The sequence below is a fragment of the Aythya fuligula genome, chromosome 2 (genome assembly GCF_009819795.1).
Source record: "Aythya fuligula isolate bAytFul2 chromosome 2, bAytFul2.pri, whole genome shotgun sequence".
In the NCBI taxonomy this organism is placed as follows: domain Eukaryota; kingdom Metazoa; phylum Chordata; class Aves; order Anseriformes; family Anatidae; genus Aythya; species Aythya fuligula.
This window is the reverse complement of record NC_045560.1, coordinates 64,054,651-64,074,244: the sequence shown is the minus strand read 5'-3', so window position 1 is coordinate 64,074,244 and position 19,594 is coordinate 64,054,651. Positions and strand designations below refer to the sequence as shown.

The 19,594-nt window shown below is 42.2% G+C and overlaps 1 protein-coding gene and 1 pseudogene across 4 annotated transcripts in view; one reads left to right on the top strand and one right to left on the bottom strand.

Moving 5' to 3' along the window:
* The window catches only part of LOC116485540 (solute carrier family 12 member 7), an 81,795-nt gene that overhangs the window by 18,570 nt on the left and 43,631 nt on the right, over positions 1-19,594 (top strand). For all 4 annotated transcript variants that reach the window (XM_032181015.1, XM_032181014.1, XM_032181017.1 and 1 more), the window contains exons 4-7: positions 4,562-4,708; positions 5,484-5,538; positions 16,931-17,061; positions 18,093-18,334. In XM_032181015.1, coding sequence (XP_032036906.1) covers positions 4,562-4,708; positions 5,484-5,538; positions 16,931-17,061; positions 18,093-18,334 — 575 coding nt within the window. The remainder of the gene's footprint in view (positions 1-4,561; positions 4,709-5,483; positions 5,539-16,930; positions 17,062-18,092; positions 18,335-19,594) is intronic.
* LOC116486695 lies at positions 14,117-15,277 on the bottom strand (annotated as a pseudogene).

Here is a 19,594-nt window from a genome sequence, read left to right as displayed (position 1 = left end):
ATTAAGTTGGAAAAGACCTCTAAGATCATCTGGTCCAACCATCCCCTTAGTACCAATGTCACCCACTAAACCATGTTCCGAAGCAACACTTGCAATCTTTCCTTGAATACTCCCAGGGATGGTGACTCCTCACCTCCCTAGACAACCCATTCTAATATCTGACTACTCTTTCTGTGAAGGAATGTCTACTAATTTCCAAACTAAATCTCCCCTGGTGCAACTTGAGGCCATTCCGTCTAGTCCTGTCTCTAGTTATCTGCAAGAAGAGGCTGACCCCCAGCTCCCCACAGCTTCCTTTCAGGTAGTTGTAGAGAGCACTAAGGCCTCCCCTGAGCCTCCTCTTCTCCAGACTAAACAACCCAAGTTCCCTCAGCTGCTCCTCATAAGACCTGTGCTCCAGGCCCTTCACCAGTTTTGTAGCCCATCTCTGGACGTGCTCCAGGGCCTCCATGTCCTTCTTGTAGTGAGGGGCCCAAAGCTGAACACAGTACTCGAGGTGCGGCCTCACCAGAGCAGAGTACAGGGGGACGATCACCTTCCTGTTCCTGCTGGCCATGCTGTTCCTGATACAAGCCAGCATGCTGTTGTCTTTCTTGGACACCTGGGCACATGGTTGGCTTGTTCAGGCGAGCGTCGACCAACACCCCCAGATCCTTTTCCTCTGCACAGCTTTCCAGCCACTCTGCCCCAAGCCTGTAGTGCTGCATGGGGTAGTTGTGGCCAAAGTGCAGGACCCGGCACTCAGCCATGTTGAACCTCATCCCATTGGCCTCTGCCCATCGACCCATCCTGTCCAGGTCCCTCTGCAGGGCCTCCCTACCCTCCAGCGAATTGACACTTCCTCCCCAACTTGGTGTCGTCTGCAAACTTACTGAGGGTGCACTCAATTCCCTCAGCCAAATCATCAATAAAGATATTGAAGAGGGTGGGCCCCAACATTGACCCCTGGGGAACACCACCTGTGACTGGTCACCAGCTGGATTTCACCCCATTCACCACTACTCCCTGGGCCCAGCTGTCCAACCAGTTTTTAACCCAGCAAAGAGTGTACCAATCCAGGCCATGGGCTGCCAGCTTCTCCAGGAGAATACTGTGGGAGACCATGTCAAAGGCCTTGCTGAAGTCAGGCAGACTACATCAATAGCCTTTCACTCATCCACCAGGCAGGTCACCCGGTCATAGAGGCAAATGAGGTTGGTCGGGCAGGACTTGCCTTTCACGAACCCATGCTGACTGGGCCTGATCCCTTGGTTGTCCTGCACATGCTGTGTGCATTCAAGATGACCTGTTCCACCGCCTTTCCTGGCACTGCGGTCAGGCTGATAGACCTGTAGTTCCCCAGGTCCTCCTTATGACCCTTCTTAAAGATGGGTGTCACATTAGCAATTCTCCAGTCATCTGGCATCTCTCTAGATGACCATGACCACCGATAGATGATGAAAAGTAGCCCAGCAATCGCATCTGCCAACTTCCTCAGCACCCTCAGGTGGATCCCATCTGGCCCCATGGACTTGTGACAGTCCCGGTGGAGCAACAGGTCTGTTTCCACCTGAACTGCAGGGGGTTTCTTCTGCTCCCTGTCCCAAGCTTCCAGTTCAGGACACTGAGTACCCTGACTGGTCTGACTAATAAAGACAGATGTAAAGAAGGCATTAAGAACCTCAGCCCTTTCCTTATCCTCATCAGTCATGTTCCCCCCCCCATGCATCCTGTAAAGGATGGAGATTCTCTCTTGGCCCTCCTCTTGCCATTAATATATTTATAAAAACATTTGTTGTTATCCTTAACTGTAATGGCCAGGCTGAGCTTGTGCTGGGCTTTAGCCTTCCTGATTTTTTTTGTTGTTGTTTTATTGACAAATGTTCCCCCTCATCTCCCAGCTTCACCAAGAATAGACTACCATTGCATGGTCACTCTGCCCAAGACAGCTCCCATCCACCACATCTCCCACCAGTCCTTCTCTGTGAACAGCAGGTCTAGTGGGACAACCCCCAGTAGGCTCACTGACCAGCTGAATCAGGAAGCTGTCTGCCACACTCTCTGGGAACTTCCTGGACTGCTTCCTCAGGGCTGTATTGCATTTTCAGCATATGTCTGGGAAGTTGAATTCCCCTGTGAGAACAAGAGCTCGTGATTGCTTGACTTCTGTCAGCTGCTTGTAGAATGCCTCATCCGTCTCTTTATTCTAGTTTGGTCTATAACAGACCCCCAGCAGGATGTCTGCCTTGTTGGCCATCCACTGATCTTAACCCATAAGGACTCTACCTTATCATTCCCAACCCTGAGCTCTACAACATCAAAGCACTCTAATAGACACATCACAGCTCCTCCTTTGTTGCCTGTCCCTTCTGAAGAGCTTATGGCCACCCATCATGGCACTCCAGTCATGGGAGTGGTCCCACTACATTTCAGTGATGGCAAGTAGGTCGTAGTTTGCCTGCTGCACAATGGCTTCCAGCTCCTCCTGTTTGTTGCCCGTGCTGTGTGCATTGGTGTAAATGCATTTCAGTTGCACCAGTGTCCCAACCCTGGCATCGCTACCCCAGGCTCATTTCTCTTGAGCCTCATTTCTTCCTTGTCCTGCTTTGTACCTAGTTTAAAGGCCTCTCAATGAGCCTTGGCAACTCCTGGGCTAGGATCCATTTCCCCCTTTGAGACAGATGGCACCTATCAGCAGCCATCAGGCCAGGTGCCAAGTAAACCTTGCCAGAATCAAAAAATAAATAAATTCCTGTAATGGCCAGCCTCTCAGCCATGTATTTATTAGCTGGCCTTTCCAGGTCCTCTCAGTATCCCTCCCTGCCTCTGAAGTAATAGAGCAATCCACTGAAGGAATAGAAGGAAAATAGCACATTGCAGAAGACATCAAAAGGTGTTTGAAAGTAAGGCCGTACCTGGAACTTCTTTGAATGGAGGAGAGTTTCATAGTATGATGCCTGAATATTTGCACTAGAACGGTTTGCATTAAGACTTGACAGGTACAGGAATTTGATACTGGAATAGTGAGCAATGGCATGGAATAAAGTCCAGCTTTAGCTTTTTGCTGTTCTTTATTTGTCTGTTTTTGTTTCTATTGCATTTCTCTTTTCATCTGAAAGCGTAGTTTGACATATGAGAACCAATACCGGTAATTCACACTGTTCTCAGTGTGATCCCAGTCCTCCAGCCCACTGCTGCAGAGTTTTTGTTAATGCAGCACAGTATTAGTCCATCTGGAAGTGACTGGCCAAATGAACAGTGTACTTACTTGTATTCCACCAAGTAGTGGCTTGAAAGTGTGATTTGTACGAGTGGTGTTTTTTATTTTTTTTCCCACTTTAGTGTTTGAAATTACATGATAGTTAAGTAGTAAGAACAGCATGATAGGGGATTGAAGCACCTCTCCCACGAGGAGGGACAGTAAGAGTTGGAAGTGTTCAGCTTGGAGAAGAGGAAGCTCAGGAGGGATCTCATCAACATATATAAAAACCTGAAGGGAGGACTCAATGAAGATAGAGCCATGCTATTTTCAGTGATGTTCAGTGCCAGGACAAGAAGCAGTGGTGGTCACAAACTAGAACACAAGAGGTTTTATCTTAACATCAAGAAGCACTTCTTTACTGTGCAGGTGGTAGAGCACTGGCACAGGTCTCCCAGAGTGGTTGTGGGGTGTCCCTCTTGGCAGATCTTGAAAAGCTGTCTCTAAGTGGTCCCAGGCAACCTGTCTTAGGTGGCGTTTGATCAGATGACCTTTGAAGGTCTCTTTCAACATTAGCTATTCTATCATTCCATGATAATTGAGATAGTAATACTGATTTTGCACAAAAACATTAACTTTTTTTAATCGCGTTGGTTATAGTCTGAGTGACATTGTGTCCTTTTAAGTACTTGGAAACTTACTGCAATGCTTGCTTGCTAATCTAAGTTGACTGCTTTTACCACAGCCTGAGATTTGATTTAAGAGTAACTTCTTTACCTGGAGACCTACTGTGTACTGTTTCAAAGTTGAGTGCTTCAACAGAAAAGGCCTGACTTTCATGAAGTGTGTATGTAACAGCAGTTCTTACAATGCTTTTGCAAAAATAAAATGTAGTTAGGTCTGTATTTCTTCTGGTTTTGTTATATCATCTTCTCTCCTTTTTTTTTTTTCTGTTTTCAACTTACAAAAAATAAACAGCTAAAATTTTGTGGGCTAGATGCAGGCCACTTAGTGATCAACTTTTTACTGAGTATATTCAGTATCTTGATAATGCCAGTAAATTCTCTCACCAGTAGCCTGTAACTGGTATTTTGGAAGAAGTTGTGTGAAGTTTGGTAATCAAGAGATAGAGGGAGATCTGCCCTTATTAAGATTTCATCCTAATTCCTAAGGAAAAGCAGGTTTTGCTATCACAAATAATTCTGTTTTTTCAGGAATCTTTCTGAACAACTAGTCCGTGAATGTTTGTGAAGCTGGAAATTCTGAAGCTACCATTCAATCTCATTTGGTGTTTGTTCATGGAGCACTTGTGTTAAGTGTTTGAAGGAGAAAGTACTTATGGACTTTATTTAGTGCAAAGGGATTTATGGTCTCTGTTTCCAGGTTCCACGAATGGGCACTTTTATTGGTGTGTACCTGCCCTGCTTGCAAAACATCTTAGGAGTCATTCTGTTCCTACGTTTGACATGGATTGTTGGAACAGCTGGAGTTCTCGAGTCTTTCATCATCGTGTTCATGTGTTGTGCTTGTGTAAGATAACCTTTTTTCTTTATTATTGGTTTACTTATTCTGTTACCAGAATGCTGCTGCCTTCTTTTGTATAAGTAAGCAGAGCAAGATTTCCCCATAGAAGTTAAATATCTCTGTGAAATTTAAATATCAGTGCAATTGAGAGATATGGAATGAGTTGAGATGACACTATCTTCTATTATATTTAAATATATGCACTGAATGTCATGTCATTTCAGCCTGTATGGGGTTTTCTTTGAGCCAAGCACATTAAGTTTTAGCTAGAGGTATTTTAGGAATTTTTATTGAATCGGCTTTTAGCAAACGTTTAATGATATAGATTGAGTCCTGAATGGTTTCATTTTTCACTACTTAAGAACAACTGAAACATAAACTACTAGTATCATGTTCATAAATTCATTTTGTGGGATGTAAAGCCACTGGTAGATTACATTGTTGTAGCAATGATCCTTGACCAGTTGGTTAATAATATTGAATTTTAATTTAATTAAATTTAATTGGAATGAAAACATCTCTTATTTTAAGTATATTCAGCGGCTGTACTCTTCCAGTCTGTTTGAAGTCTGTCTGAAGCATCTAAATCTTCTACTGGAAGATGTAGTTAATTTAGTATTCGATTTACATGGAAATCCCTAACCAAAGGTATGACTGCTTTTGGTTGTTGTAATGTTTTATTAAAAAAAATAAATACATTCTTAATTACACTTAAATCATTTTGTCTTGTCTTTCAAAAACTTTCAATTTAAATTTTTTTTCTCTATTTCATTATCCACAGACTATGCTAACTGCAATTTCAATGAGTGCAATAGCAACAAATGGTGTCGTTCCAGGTAATCAACAGTTTTATCTTAAATAATGAATGGTCAGAGGAGTGGTCAAAGAAGTAATGTTTGGAGCTTTGCATCAAGTGTTTATTTTCTTGTAATGATTTATATGACTGAAGGCAAGATGGAATTTTTGTCATCAATTATTAGATTGTTTGAATAAAATACAAGATATGATTTGAGCTAAAGGAGATTTGTATAAAGGTAAAGCAGATCTCTTTAAAAATAAGGCTTCTCTCTTTTTTGGCCTGAATTTGCCTACATTACTTGATTACTTCTCTAAATGATTAATTTTCTATATGTTGGAACTACTTACATTGTTTTCTGCAAGCATAGCAGCCTAACAGCCAGTCTACAGGCAGAAGTCTCTTTCTAGGCATTCTGGGTTATGGTCGTCACCTTCAACCTTTTCAGGATAAATTTAATAGACAAACTTGTTCCTCTTCAATTATGAAAAAGACATTTAGACACAAAGTTAGCTTTTATAACTCTTCTAATCCTTCTCAGTTATCAACATGTCTGAATACTGGTATTTTCAATTAACATTATGAACTCTAAACGGTATACCTAACAAAAGTTATGTTTTAAGCTTTATGTACATATTTTAAATAAATTAATCCTCACTTGCAGAGATTCTCTGGTTTAGTGAGGGGTTCCAGAACTGATGAATAAATTATTGGGCAAAATTAAACACTCCAATTTGTGCAGAATCTAGAATAATTGTATTTCTCAGATGCACCATAGTATGTAAAACATAAATGCAGTAAGTTTTTTAAAGGACTTATATTTTATAATGTAGTTATCCTAATCACCTTCCAGGTAAGTAAAACTTCTGCCTTTTCCCATATATTTTTAACATTTATTGAAAAGATTGTTTCATTTCTGAGTGTTCATAGTTCTTACACTAGACTTGTCTTCATCTGTTTTTTTTTCTCTTCAGTTTCAGTGATTTTGTTGGTTGTAAATCTAAAAGCAAAAATTTTATTAGCAATGCATCTATCTCAATATCTGTATCAGTGCATATGTAACTGAAAATTAATGTATTATTCACTTCTGGGGGGAGGAGGAGAAAGGTTTGTTCTTGGTGAGCATCGTTAATATTCAGCTTTCTCTTTTCTTCCTTTGGAAGAGCTCTAACTCTGGAAAAAAGTATCCTGCTTCATTCAAGGATAGTCTGAAGTGTATTGTAGGGTTGATTAGATAGTTGCCACACTATCCCTTCTGGTTTTATTGAGCATTCATTGGTAAACTAACTTATGAACTTCCAGTGTTATTCTCCAGTGGTTGTACCAGACTTCCAGTAATCTTACTTCATTGGTAAATGTTTTAGAATACAAAATCTTAGGTGGTAAGGAACCTTGCTTTAAAAACATTATGGATGGAAATGTTTGAAAACTGTAAACAAAGAATCTGCTTTTTAAAATGAATAAATTCTCCATCTTATGTTTGTTTTAAAATGTTATCTGCCATGAAGTACTGCTATTCCCATTGGGCATTTTCATTTTTCTATATTTTTTGGGAGACCAGTCTTGCTTCCCTAAATGTATGCATTTTTAGCAAAACTGCTCATTGGATTCTGATGTACAAGAATTAATTTCTCCTCATAAGGAGAAATTTGATTAAAATACAGGTTTGTTTATAACTTTTTCCTAAGCTTGTCTGAGTGTTCACCAAAAACTTGATGCTAGGATGACATCTATATCAGAGGAGAGACCTTTTACAAACGTTTTCTAAGGTTAATAGATCTAGGCCTCCACTTCTAGCATCTTGTTGGTCTTTAACCAGACAAAGATAATAGTTATCTCTATAGGTACACTCCTTCTTTAGGGAAAGAATGGAAACGGGGGCTAACTGAAGGAAGCAGGGATGAGGTATGTCAGCACTCAATTTCAAAAGCCTAGTTGTGTAAACCTTTTTTAAAGTGTCCTGTCAACTATTACCATTTTTTTCCTAATTCTTTGAAGCTTGAGGGCTTTTTTTGGTTGGTTGGTTGTTTATAAGAGAGATCTTGCAGGTAAAGAATTGTTTAATATTGCAAATCAATATGCTGCTTTGCAAATGTTTTTTCCTTATTACTGTCAGTGGGCAGGGACACCTCCCACAAGACCAGGTTGCTCAAAGCCCTATCCAATGTGGCCTTAAACAATTCCAGGGATGGGGCATCCACAATTTCTCTGGATAACCTGTGCCACTGCCTCACCACCCTCATAATGAAGAATTCCTAATATCTAATGTGAATCTACCCTCTTTTAGTTTAAAACCATTACTCCTTGTCCTATCACTACAATCCCTGATAAAGTCTTTTCCCATCTTCTTGTAGGCCCCTTTTAAGTACTGGAAGGCTGCTATAAGTTCTCCCCAGACCTGTCAGGCTGGAGAACAGTCTAAGCAACCCCAACTCCCTCAGCCTGATTTCACAGCAGAAGGGCTCCACAGGTCCATGTCTTTCCTATGTTGGGGCCCCGGAGCTGAACTCAGTACTCTAGGTAGGGTCTTACAAGAATCATAGAATTGTAGAGCAGAGAGGACAAATCAGCTCCCTCAACTGGCTGGTCATATTCTTCTTCATGTAGTGTAGCCATAGGGTTGGCTTTCTGGGCTGTAAGTACACAAAGCCAGCTTAACCAACACCACAAATCCTTCTCCTCAGAGCTGCTCTCAATTCATTCTCTACCTAGCCTGTATTTATGTGTGTGATTGCCCTTACTCAGGTGCAGGTTCTTGCACTTGGTCTTGGGCCACCTGTCAAACCTAGGTCCATCTGGATGGCACCTCTTCCTTTCAGCATGGTGACCACACCACACAGCTTGGTGTCATCTGCAAATTTGCTGAGGGTGCATGCAATCCTACTGTCTGTGTCACTGACAAAAATGTTAAATGGTACCGGTCCCAGTACTGATCCACGAAGAACACAATCATAAAATAGAATTGTAGAATGGCTTGGGTCAGAAGGGACCTTAAAGATCATCTACTTCCAACCCTCCTGACATGGGCAGGGACACCTCCCACTAGACCAGGTTGCTCAAAACCCCATCTAACCTGGCACTTCGAGGGATGGGGCATCCACAACTTCTCTGGGCAACCTGTTCCAGTGCTTCACCACCCTCTTAGTGAAGAATCTCTCCTTAATATGTAAATCTCTCCTCTTTTAGTTTAAAATTATTCCTCCTTGTTCTATCATTATCTGCCTGAGTAAAAAGCTCATGTAACCTTTTTTATAAGCTCCATTTACCTATTGAAAGGCTGCAACGAGGTCTCCCTGGAGTCTTCTCCAGGCTGAACATCCCCACTTCAATCCTTTCTTTGTAGGGGAGGTACTCCAACCTTCTGATCAACTTTGTAGCCCTCCTCTGGACCCACTGTAACAGATATACAACTTTCTTGGGCTGTGGGCCCTAGACCTGGTTTAAGTACTCCAAGTGGGGCCTCAGAAGGACAGAGTAGAGGGGAACAATCACCCCCCCACCCCCCCAAACTGCTGGCCACTCCTCTTTAGATGCAGCCCAGGATGCAGTTGGCCTTCTGGGCTGCGAGTGCACATTGCTGGCTCATGCCAAGCATTTTGTCCACCAGAACCCCGAAGTCTCTCTCTGCAAGGCTGCTCTTCACCCATTCTGTACTCCTGTCTGGGATTACCCCAACCCAGGTGCAGCACCTTGCACTTGGACTTGTTGAACCCCATTAGTTTCACATGGGCCCAATTCTCAAGCTTGTCAGGTCCATTTGGATGGCATCCCTTCCTCCTGTTGTATCAACTGTGGCTCAGCTTGGTGTCATCTGCAAACTTGCTGAGGGTGTACTTGATCCCACTGTCTGTGTCATTGATAAGGATACTAAACAGTACCAGTCCCAAGACAGACCCCTGAGAGACAGCATTCATCACCAGCCTCCACCTGGAAATAGAGCCATTGACCACCACTCTGTGTGTGTGTCCATCGAGCCAATTCCTTATCCACTGAATGGTCTACCCTTCAAATCCACCTCTTTCCAATTTGGAGATTTGGATGTCATGTTTTGAAGGCCTTATGTAAGTCCAGGTAGATGACATTGGTTGGTCTTCCCTTGTCAGCTGAAGCAGTCACTCCCTCGTAGAAGGCACCAGACTGGTCAGGCACAATTTGCCCTTGGTGAAGCCAGGCTGTCTGTCTCAGATCACCTCCTTGTCTTGGATGTGCCTCGATGCTGCTTCCAGCAGGATCTGAACCATGGTCTTGCCAGGCACAGAGGTGGGGCTTACTGGTCTGTTATTCCACAGGTCCTCTTTCTGAACCTTTATAAAAATGGGAGCAATGATTCTTTTTTTCCAATCACCAGGGACTTTGCCTGACTGCCAGGACTTTTCAAATAAGTTGGAGAGTGTCCTGACAACTATATCAGCCAATTCCCTCAGGATCCTGGGAGACATGTCATAGGACCCCATGGACTTAAACCTGTTCAGTTTTATCAGGTAGCCTTGAATCTGCACTTTGCTTGTGGTGGGAGGGACTTTACTCACATAGCCGTTGTCTAGAGATTCAGAGATGTGGGAAGCTTGACTGGCAGTGTGGACTGAGGTACTCAACAGCTTCTTTGTCTCAGCCTTCTCTGTATTTGTTGTTACTAGGTTTCCCTTCTCATTTGTCAAGAAGTGGTACATTCTTCATGGCCTTTCTTTTCTGACCATCGTACCTATAGAATCCCTTCTCGTTTTAATTTGTGTCCCTTGCCAAGCCCCGTTTGTGCCTTGGGTTTCCTGATCCCATCTCTGCACATCTGGACAGCATCTTCTCAAGCCACATGTACCTGCTTCTACTGCCTGTGCAATTCCTTTTTGCACCTCAGTTTGACTAGTAGGTAAACTTTTTAACTAAAATTTCAGCTTTTATTTCAAACACTTCTTGAACAAATACTGTTTTTCTCTTGACATAGGAAACAGATGCTAAATTGAGAACTTGCAAAGATGTATATACAGATGGTGTGCAGAACACGTCTGCCTCTCTCTCTGAGGCAATTGGCTCTGGGGCAGACGCGTTCTGCAGCGGAGAGAGGGATCGAGGTGGGCAGGGCTTTTTTTTGGCATTGAGGCCACTCGAGGCAGCCGAGGGATCTGCCAGGACCCGGCAGCCCTCGTGAGGGAGGCTGATGAGGTGTGGGCAGAGCCAGCAGCGCGTGCTCCCCTGATGTACAAAGGCAGCCCCTAAGGAGCACGGTGACCAGGATGGGCAAACAGGGCATGGCGGATCAGTCAGGGCGTGGCACGGCAGTTCGCTCAGGTGGGGCAGAGCATCCCTCCCTGCTCAGAAGAACAGCTCATCTACCAGCTCTCTACCTATAGCTAAACTGCCATGGTCTGCACTAGGCAGAAAGCTCTTTCCAGAAGGTCTGTGGTGACCCAGATGGAGTGCCCGCTCAAAAATGTGGCAGTTCAGGTCTCTGGATGCAGGGAGTACCTGAGCCTGTTGCTGCCATCTGAGTGCGGCAGAGACACCGTGTGTGTGAGGTGCGAGCAGGTGGATGGCCTGGTCAGACTGGTGGCAGAGCTCAAGGAGGAGGTCGAGAGATTGAGAGATATCAGGGAGTGTGAGCAGGAGATAGACTTGTGGAGCAACTCCCTGCAGGGCTGGAAGGAAAGGCACCAGGGTGAGACACCCCAAATAGTGGTGGACTCCTTGCCCAGTCCCTGTTGAGCAGAGGGAGGGGACCTAGGAGAAGAGGAATGGAAACAGGTCCCTGCTCGACATCACAGGCAACCCCCTTCCTGCCAGCCTCTCCTTCCCAGGTACCCATACACAACAGGTTTGATGCCCTGGAGCTTGAGACCGGTGGGTGAGGATGTAGTCAAAAGTCCACCCAGGAGGATGCCTGGGGCGAGGAAGTCAACTCCATGGCTCAAGACTGTTTCCACTAAGAAAGAAGGAAGGGCGATCATTTCAGGCAACTCCCTTCTCAGGGGAACAGAGGGACCTATTTGTCGTCCTGACCCTACCCATAGGGAAGTCCCTGGAGGCCTGACCCTGGCCTCCCTGGGGCCAGGGTCAGGGATGTTGCCAGAAAGCTTCCCAACCTGGTTCACCCCTCTGACTATTATCCTCTTTTAATAGTCCAGGCTGGCAGTGATGACATTGAAGAGAGAAGCCTGAAGACTATCAAACAGGACTTTAGGGGACTGGGACAGTTAGTGGATGGAGTGGGAGTACAGGTGGTGTTTTCATTTATCCCTACAGTGGCAGGGAGGGGTACAGAGAGGATATGGAAAGCCCACCTGATAAACACATGGCTCAGAGGCTGGCGCTGACACAGAAATGTGTTTTTTATTTTGACCACAGGGCATTTTATTCAGCACCCAGCCTGACAACTGCAGATGGGTTCCACCTGTCTCTAAGGGGAAAACAGACACTACAGGCACAACAACCCCAAGCAGAGCTACAGGCTGGGAGATGAGTGGTTAGAAAGCTGCCTGGCAGAGAAGGACCTGGGAGTATTGGTTGATAGTCGGCTGAATATGAGCCAGCAGTGTGCTCAGGTGGCCAAGAAGGCCAACAGCATCCTGGCTTGTATAAGAAGCAGTGTGGCCAGCAGGGCTAGGGAAGTGATCGTCCCCCTGTACTCAGCTCTGGTGAGGCCGCACCTCGAGTACTGTGTTCAGTTTTGGAGCCCTCACTACGAGAAAGACAGAGGTGCTCGAGCGTGTCCAGAGCAGAGCAACAAAGCTGCTGAGGGGTCTGGAGAACAAGTCCTATGAGGAGCGGCTGAGGGAGCTGGGTTTGTTCAGCCTAGAGAAAAGGAGGCTCAGAGGCAACCTTATTGCTCTCTACAGGTACCTTAGAGGAGGCTGTAGCGAGGTGGGGATTGGTCTGTTCTCCCACGTGCCTGGTGACAGGATGAGGGGAAACGGGCTAGAGTTGCACCAGGGGAGGTTTAGGTTGGATGTTAGGAAGAACTTCTTTACTGAGGGGGTTGTGAGGTGTTGGAATGAGCTGCCCATGGTGGAGTCACCATCCCTGGAGGTCTTTAAAAGACATTTAGATGTAGAGCTTAGGGATATGGTTTAGTGGAGGACTGTTAGTGTTACGTCAGGGGTTGGACTAGGTGATCTTGGAGGTCTCTTCCAACCTAAATGATTCTGTGATTCTAACATCACACAGAGAAAGGAGGAAGGCCACAATGTCACATTAAGTCTATACTTAGAAAATGTATATTTCTAATGAACAAATCCATTCTGAAAAGTTTTATTTATAGGGCTTCCTTAAAGCATTAAAAGCTTACTTTATATATCTCACTCTAGTCAGCTATACAAAAGTCACAACATACATGTACATTAGGAAAGCCACATATACAACATACAGAGGAGACACACCATCATCCCAATCTCAAGTATTCCATATGAAAATCTTTATTTTTCCTGTGACAATTTTCAAATCATACACCTTGCCAGTGTGTTAATTAAAAAAAAAAAAAAAAAAAAAAGCTTTATCCCAGGTTCACAGACCCTGAGTTCATCAAAACCTGTGGAGGTGTGTCTGGTTGTTGCTGGATTGAACTACATCTTTGCGGCAAAGGGTCCTTCATCTGTGTTGCTCTTTGGTTCCAGTTGGTGCTCCATGACAGTGGAAATCTGAAATGCTTCTTGCAGAAATTCCAGTTGTAAGCAGCTTGAGGAAATCTCAGTATGCTTACTCAAAATTCTTTGTCTCCCCATTCAGTTAGCTTGCTTTTAAAAGCATTGTTTTTTTTGGAGAATGGCCTTCAGAACAAAGGAGTGAAACATTTCCCTTAGTCGCAACATTATAAACTCCATTAACAGATTGACTTAATCTCCTATACTGAATTAGTTCCTAGAACATCTAAATTTTTTTTTTACTCTTTCTCAGAAGCAAATAGTTTCTGTAGCAGTTGTACAGTTAAAACCTGTTACCACATTTTAGTCTAGCATTTTTGTAGCATCTCAATACAAATTACATTGCAGCTTGTCTGCAATGAACATCTGGCTATGGACAACCACCAAGAGGGGAAGCACCCATACCAATGTGTTAGAAGAACAATGACATCACCCCATTATATGGAGAAGCACTTCTTGATACGCTGGTTCCCAGGTTAGATGTCTGAATCTAAATGAGATTTCTCTCAAAGTAAGGTTAACTCCAGTTATTCAAATACAGTAAATGCAAGAAGGCAGCGTACTGAAGACATCAGTCCTGTACTTCACAGTTTTCAGTCTCTTTTCTAAAAAACTCTTAATGGAGATATGGCCCAGTATCAAGGCTAAGTGAGCAAATGTTGTCTAATCTAAAGTTGTTATGGGTAGTAACACAACCCCTGCTTATTGTACAACAGTACTCCTTGGATTTAAGCCAACCATATACACTTCATCCTACTAATTTACCTGTCCTGCTTATCTCAAGGATCTTCACCCTTTTGTACTCACCAATTAACAACCAGTTACTTTCCTGAGTGAGACTATAAAAAGTTAAACTCTTCTACCAAAAGTACAAAGACAAATAAAATATAGTAGAACAATACAAATCCAGCTATGCAGCATTACAGGTGCAGAAATTTATCATGTTGTTGCTCTTGGTTATCTTTGGCCCCCAGTAAAAACCATAATTTAGTTATCCAAAGTATTTTGAAGTACAGTAATCAAATTTTACACATTAAAAATGTAGCCCTCATCCTTTTTGTTGCTAGGAGACATGTGAGCAAAATCTATTGTTTGGACTTCTATATTTGTGCTTTCCTTGGTCTCTGCTAGCATGGGACACAACTTTTTCCAGTTGGGGTATAACACTTCTGTTCAGGTGCTCCTGTGTTTGTGCAAGTGCTGCTTTTCCATAAATTGTCCTGCTCCATGTTTTCTACTTTTATTGAGATCTGACTGTGTTGCCTCTTAGAGTACGCCTTTTTGTGAAGTGCATAAAATTTGGAAAAGCCCTTCCTTACAGAGACCTCAATTTTTCAATTCTATGTAGAATTAATTACTTATGAATATTATTATACTAAAGTATGTCTCCACCTGATAACAGTCCTTTGGGCGCTCCCCTTTTCTCTGCCAAGGTGTCATTACTGAAGTGCATGGTTGTTGCCTGACATGAAACTTTGTAAACAACTGGTAATGAGCAAAACAAGTTGAGTTGTTTCTAGTCCTCAAATCACCTCAAAATTTTTTCGATCTTCTGAATGCTGGCAGTGATCACATCTTTTTCAAGCAATACCAATTGTAGAAAAACTTTGAAATGCCATCCTTTACTGTTTCCTTTGCCAAGCTTATTCTATAGTGCTGATTTTCTGTCTCATAGCTGTCAGAAGATGTGGTAAACCCTCATGTCCACTACCAAAAATCCAAGCTCTTCCATCAGTGAGTACTTGCAGACCTGCTGCTGTATCTTCTCAGCTGAAGCATATAAATCATAATTTTTCTGCCCTATTTTTACATCCATTATGCAAGGCTTGGAAAACTTATACATCATAACTTCTGGTTTTAGATATGTATCATTTGGTGCAGTAGGTGGTGACCAGATACGGAATTACTTTGGAAGATATTTTTGCAGCTCCAGAAGAAAGCTGTTGTAACAGTCAGCATCATAAACCTTGTTGTAGATATCCTTCTCCCTGGGACCTCAAGGTGATCACTGCAGCCGCTCAAGACAGTCCTATCCAGATGCTGCAGAATACCACCTTTATCCTTTCTGTACAGGTGCCTGGCCACCTGGTGCAACAGCAGAATACATCTATTAAATCCCTGCTGCCAGCCCCTTGCTGCCACCACCATCATCACTGGTCCCAACCTGGATGTAGGTTGACTGCAACTCTTTTGAGTGCAACCATCCAGCCAATTCCTTAATCAATGAGTGGTCTGTCTGTCAAATGCATGTCTCTCCAGTTCGGACACAAGAATATCATGGCAGACAGCGTCAAATGTTTTGCATGAGTCCAGCTAGATGATATCAGTTGCTCTTCCCTTATCCACCGGTGCTGTAACCCTGTCACAGAAGGCCACCAAATTTGTAAGGCGTGATTTGCCCTTAGTGAAGCCATGTTGGCTGTCATCAGTCACCTCCTTGTTTTCCTCGTGCCTTAACATAGTTTCCAGGAGGATCTGCCCCCATGGTCTTGCCAGGCACAGAAGTGAGACTGACTGTCCTGTAGTTCCTCAGGTCTTTCTTTTATCTGTTTTTTGAAATGGGGGCTGTTTCTTGTCTTCCATCACCAGGAACTTCACCAGAGTGCCACAACTTCTTGAATATGATGGCAGTGGCTTAGCAGCTTCATCCACCAGTTCCCTCAGGACCCTTGGATGCTTCACATTAGGTCCCATGGACTTGTGCACCTTCAGGTTCCTTAGATGGTCTTGAGCCTGATCTTCTGCAACAGTGGGTGGTTCTTCATTCTCCCAGTGCCTGTCTTTGCCTTCTGGGACTTGGGCTATATGGCTAGAGCTCTTGCTGGTGAAGAGAGAGGCAAAAAAGCTGTTGAATGCCTCAGCCTTTTCCATATTCAGGGTAACCAGTTCTTCTATTTCCTTCTGAAGATGGCCCACATTTTCCCTAGTCTTCCTTTTATCACTGATAAACTTTAAATATACTTTATACCGATATATTTTAGAAACTCTCCAACAGTTGGACCCCACCAGTCTCCAGTAGATCATGTGTCTCCAAGGGTCCCAAGGGTCACATGACCAACAATTTGGCCTTTTAGACCATAACACCAGTCCTGCAACTGTGGTAAGTTTTTTACATTTGACAGGTAGGGTTGAAGAGAAAGCCACCTTTGTTCCAGAGACTCTTACAGGTGCTCCAAGGGTTCTGTAGTCCTTCGTGAAACACTCTGGATGCTCTTGACAGTGTCACTGATGCCTACATTGAATGACAGCAGTAGATAGTAGTCTGCAGGCTACACAAGGGTTGGCAATCTCTCAACAACATCTCTAATGTGACCCCCTGGTAGGCAACAAATGTCTTAAGCGTGTGTCAGGTCATTAAATGGGTGCCTCTGTACCTCTCAGAAGAGTCCCCTGCAGATATTACCTGTTGCCTTTTCTTGGTTGTGCTGGTGGTTATACAGCTCTGACTGTTGTGATCAACCACTGCACTGTGGGCTGAGCCAGCACCAGAGCTATCGTCTTGACAACCAAGTATCAATAGGGATCAGTGAAGAAAATAGTAAAATGCAGCAAGACTTCCATTGCTGCTATTTGATATATGTTGAATTATTTGTGTAATAAAAGAAAAAAGTATGAGCATCTGCATTTGCCAGTTTTAGCTTTTTTTTTGTTTTTAAATACAGGTTTGGTATGGATACTTCAATGCAGGTTCATGCAGTTTTCCCAAATATGTATCTAGGTTGATTGAATTACTCATTTTTTTTTGTTCTCTATTGCCATCACTAATCTGAAAGGTTGGAACCTTTTTGGTTAAATTCACAGCTGGAGGTTCTTACTACATGATTTCAAGATCTTTAGGACCAGAGTTTGGTGGAGCAGTGGGACTTTGTTTCTACTTGGGTACGACCTTTGCAGGAGCGATGTACATTCTTGGTACCATTGAAATTTTATTGGTAAGTACTATTAAGTCTTGTAAGGCTGTATTCAGGCTACTGTGGGAGATTACTGTATTTAGACATTATTCAGTAATTGTAAATAAGTTATAATAAGGCCTAAACTGTATTCTAGTTTGTTTTTGAATGCTTTGATACTATATATCTGGTATGTCAATATTCTTACTATACTTGTGATTATTTGAAGAAGTTCAACAAACTTTGATCAGCAATACATAAACATGTTAAAGACTGATGTCAATTATTTCCCATTTAAATTAGGAACAAAACAGTTCAGTAACTGACCTTTACTAATTTGTACCAGATACAATATTTGTTGCCACCTTTTCTTAATGCATTCTAAATAAAAATGGTCGCACAAACTGTGTCTGTGCTGTACACATATATAGCTGCAAGAAAAACTGTGCTAATTGTGGTAAGACTTAGAAAAAAAAATCCAAAGTAAAGGTATTAGAAGAGAAAGAAAAGCCATCAGGCTAGGCTACAGTATGGGTTCTATATGGAATCCATACCCATTGTATTGAAACATATTTGTTATGCTGCTCCTCCTCCTCCATTCCTTTTTGTGTTTTCTTGTCTGGCAGAGACACAAATTTATGAGAGGCAGAAGTTCTTAGCAGAAAAGCTGGATCAAAAGCAGTGCCTCTTTCTCAGCATATACACTCTGTTTTATCCTCTTCTGTCACCCTCACTCCCATTGCTTTTTCCCTTACATAGATCACTGATTATTCAACTTTACAGTTTGCTGATAATGTCACTTTGAGTGCATGCAGCTCTTCAAAGTAATCTACATAATAGATAGGGTTAGAAAAGAGGAGGGGCATATAGTTAAAAACTCGTTGTATATTAAAATTGAGTCTGCTACAGTGTCTCTGTACCAGTAAAAATCTTGAAAATAATTTTTTGCAATTTCATTATACCAGATCAAGTGAGATATTTGTTTCTGCTCTTTGATAAACACTTTTGTCATCTGATAGAACTTGTTTGTGAAGTAATAAAATATGTATGATAATTTGCCATATTTCCTACAGACTTACATTTCTCCAAGTGCTGCTATATTTAAAGCAGAAGATGGTGGTGAAGAAACAGAGGCTATGCTGAATAACATGAGAGTTTATGGAACATGTATTATCATTCTGATGGCTGTAGTAGTTTTTGTGGGAGTCAAGTATGTTAACAAGCTTGCACTGGTCTTCCTTGCCTGTGTGATTTTATCCATCATTGCCATATATGCTGGAGTTATTAAGACTGCTTTTGACCCACCTGACTTTCCGTAAGTGACGTTATTAAGTAGTATAGGTTATTATTTAAAACATATGTATATGTCAATTGACCTCCATGGTAGGTTTCTTATGTTTATGTTCATAAGCTTATTATTATTATGTTTATTATGTTTATTAGGCACTTACATGTTTGCTTGTCTGAACTATATATTTGAATCTTTGTTTACCAGACTTGATACTCTGGAAAAGGTTCTTTGGTACTTAATATTACTGGCCATTATTCCATTCACACTTAAACATGAAGGTGGTCTTGCTGACAGTAAATATAGCTGTTTTATCTAAAGAACGAAAAACTCAAATCTATGGGATAAAGTAAAACCTTAAAAGAAACGTAACTATGAACCATAGGTAACATACTTTCAAACTTTGTCATGATGATGAAATTTTCAAAGCTTCCATTTTACCCTATTCAAAATAGAAGGTTTACAGTGTTAAATTCATTTGCTTTATATGAAGACTTTTCTACCTTTTTGTTACTAAAATCTAGCTTTGTTGTCACACATGGCATATCGCTCCTCACCATCTTTATTTTGTACATTGCCAGCTTGCTAAGAATTTTTTCTGGTGTCCAGTTATCAGTATGCAAGTTACATTTTTGTGCATCTGTTCCTGCATGGAGGGTAAACAATAGTACCACTTAAGAAATTAGTGGAAGAGCCTGGGAACTACTGTAGTGAATTGCCATCTATTATGTAGAACTGATCCTGTGCTATATGATTGTTCTGGATTCTGTAGTACTTTGAGGTGTTGATGGTTTCTTCATAAACTGAACGTTAAAGCAGTATTTTTGTACTGTAAAATTATACTAACTTTTCTACTGCAAAATAAAGGTATGTTCAAAATTGACACTTTTCTGAAGTGAACATGGATTTCTAAGAAACTGGAACTTCCAGTAGGAAAGTATTTAAATCTTTTATTCCTCCGTATAGGTAAAAGAGGGATCATGTAGATACGTAGCATTGAAAAGAGCTGGGAACAGGTCTTTGTAACAGGTAAAACCTGTTCCTGGTTTTCTGGGAACTGCTACTGTGATATATTACTGTTAAAAAAAAAAAAAAAAAAAAAAAAAGTTTTATGTCTTCCTATAAATGCAATTGTTCACATTTTGGTGAGTCTGCCTTAAAATAAGAAATTCAAGCATGGTTTCATATTGTGTTAAAGCTGATCTCATGGTGAGCAGGTCACCAAACTCACCATCATGCAGCAAGTTAGCGTTGGTCTGGAAAAAAAAATAAGTCTAGCTTCTCTTG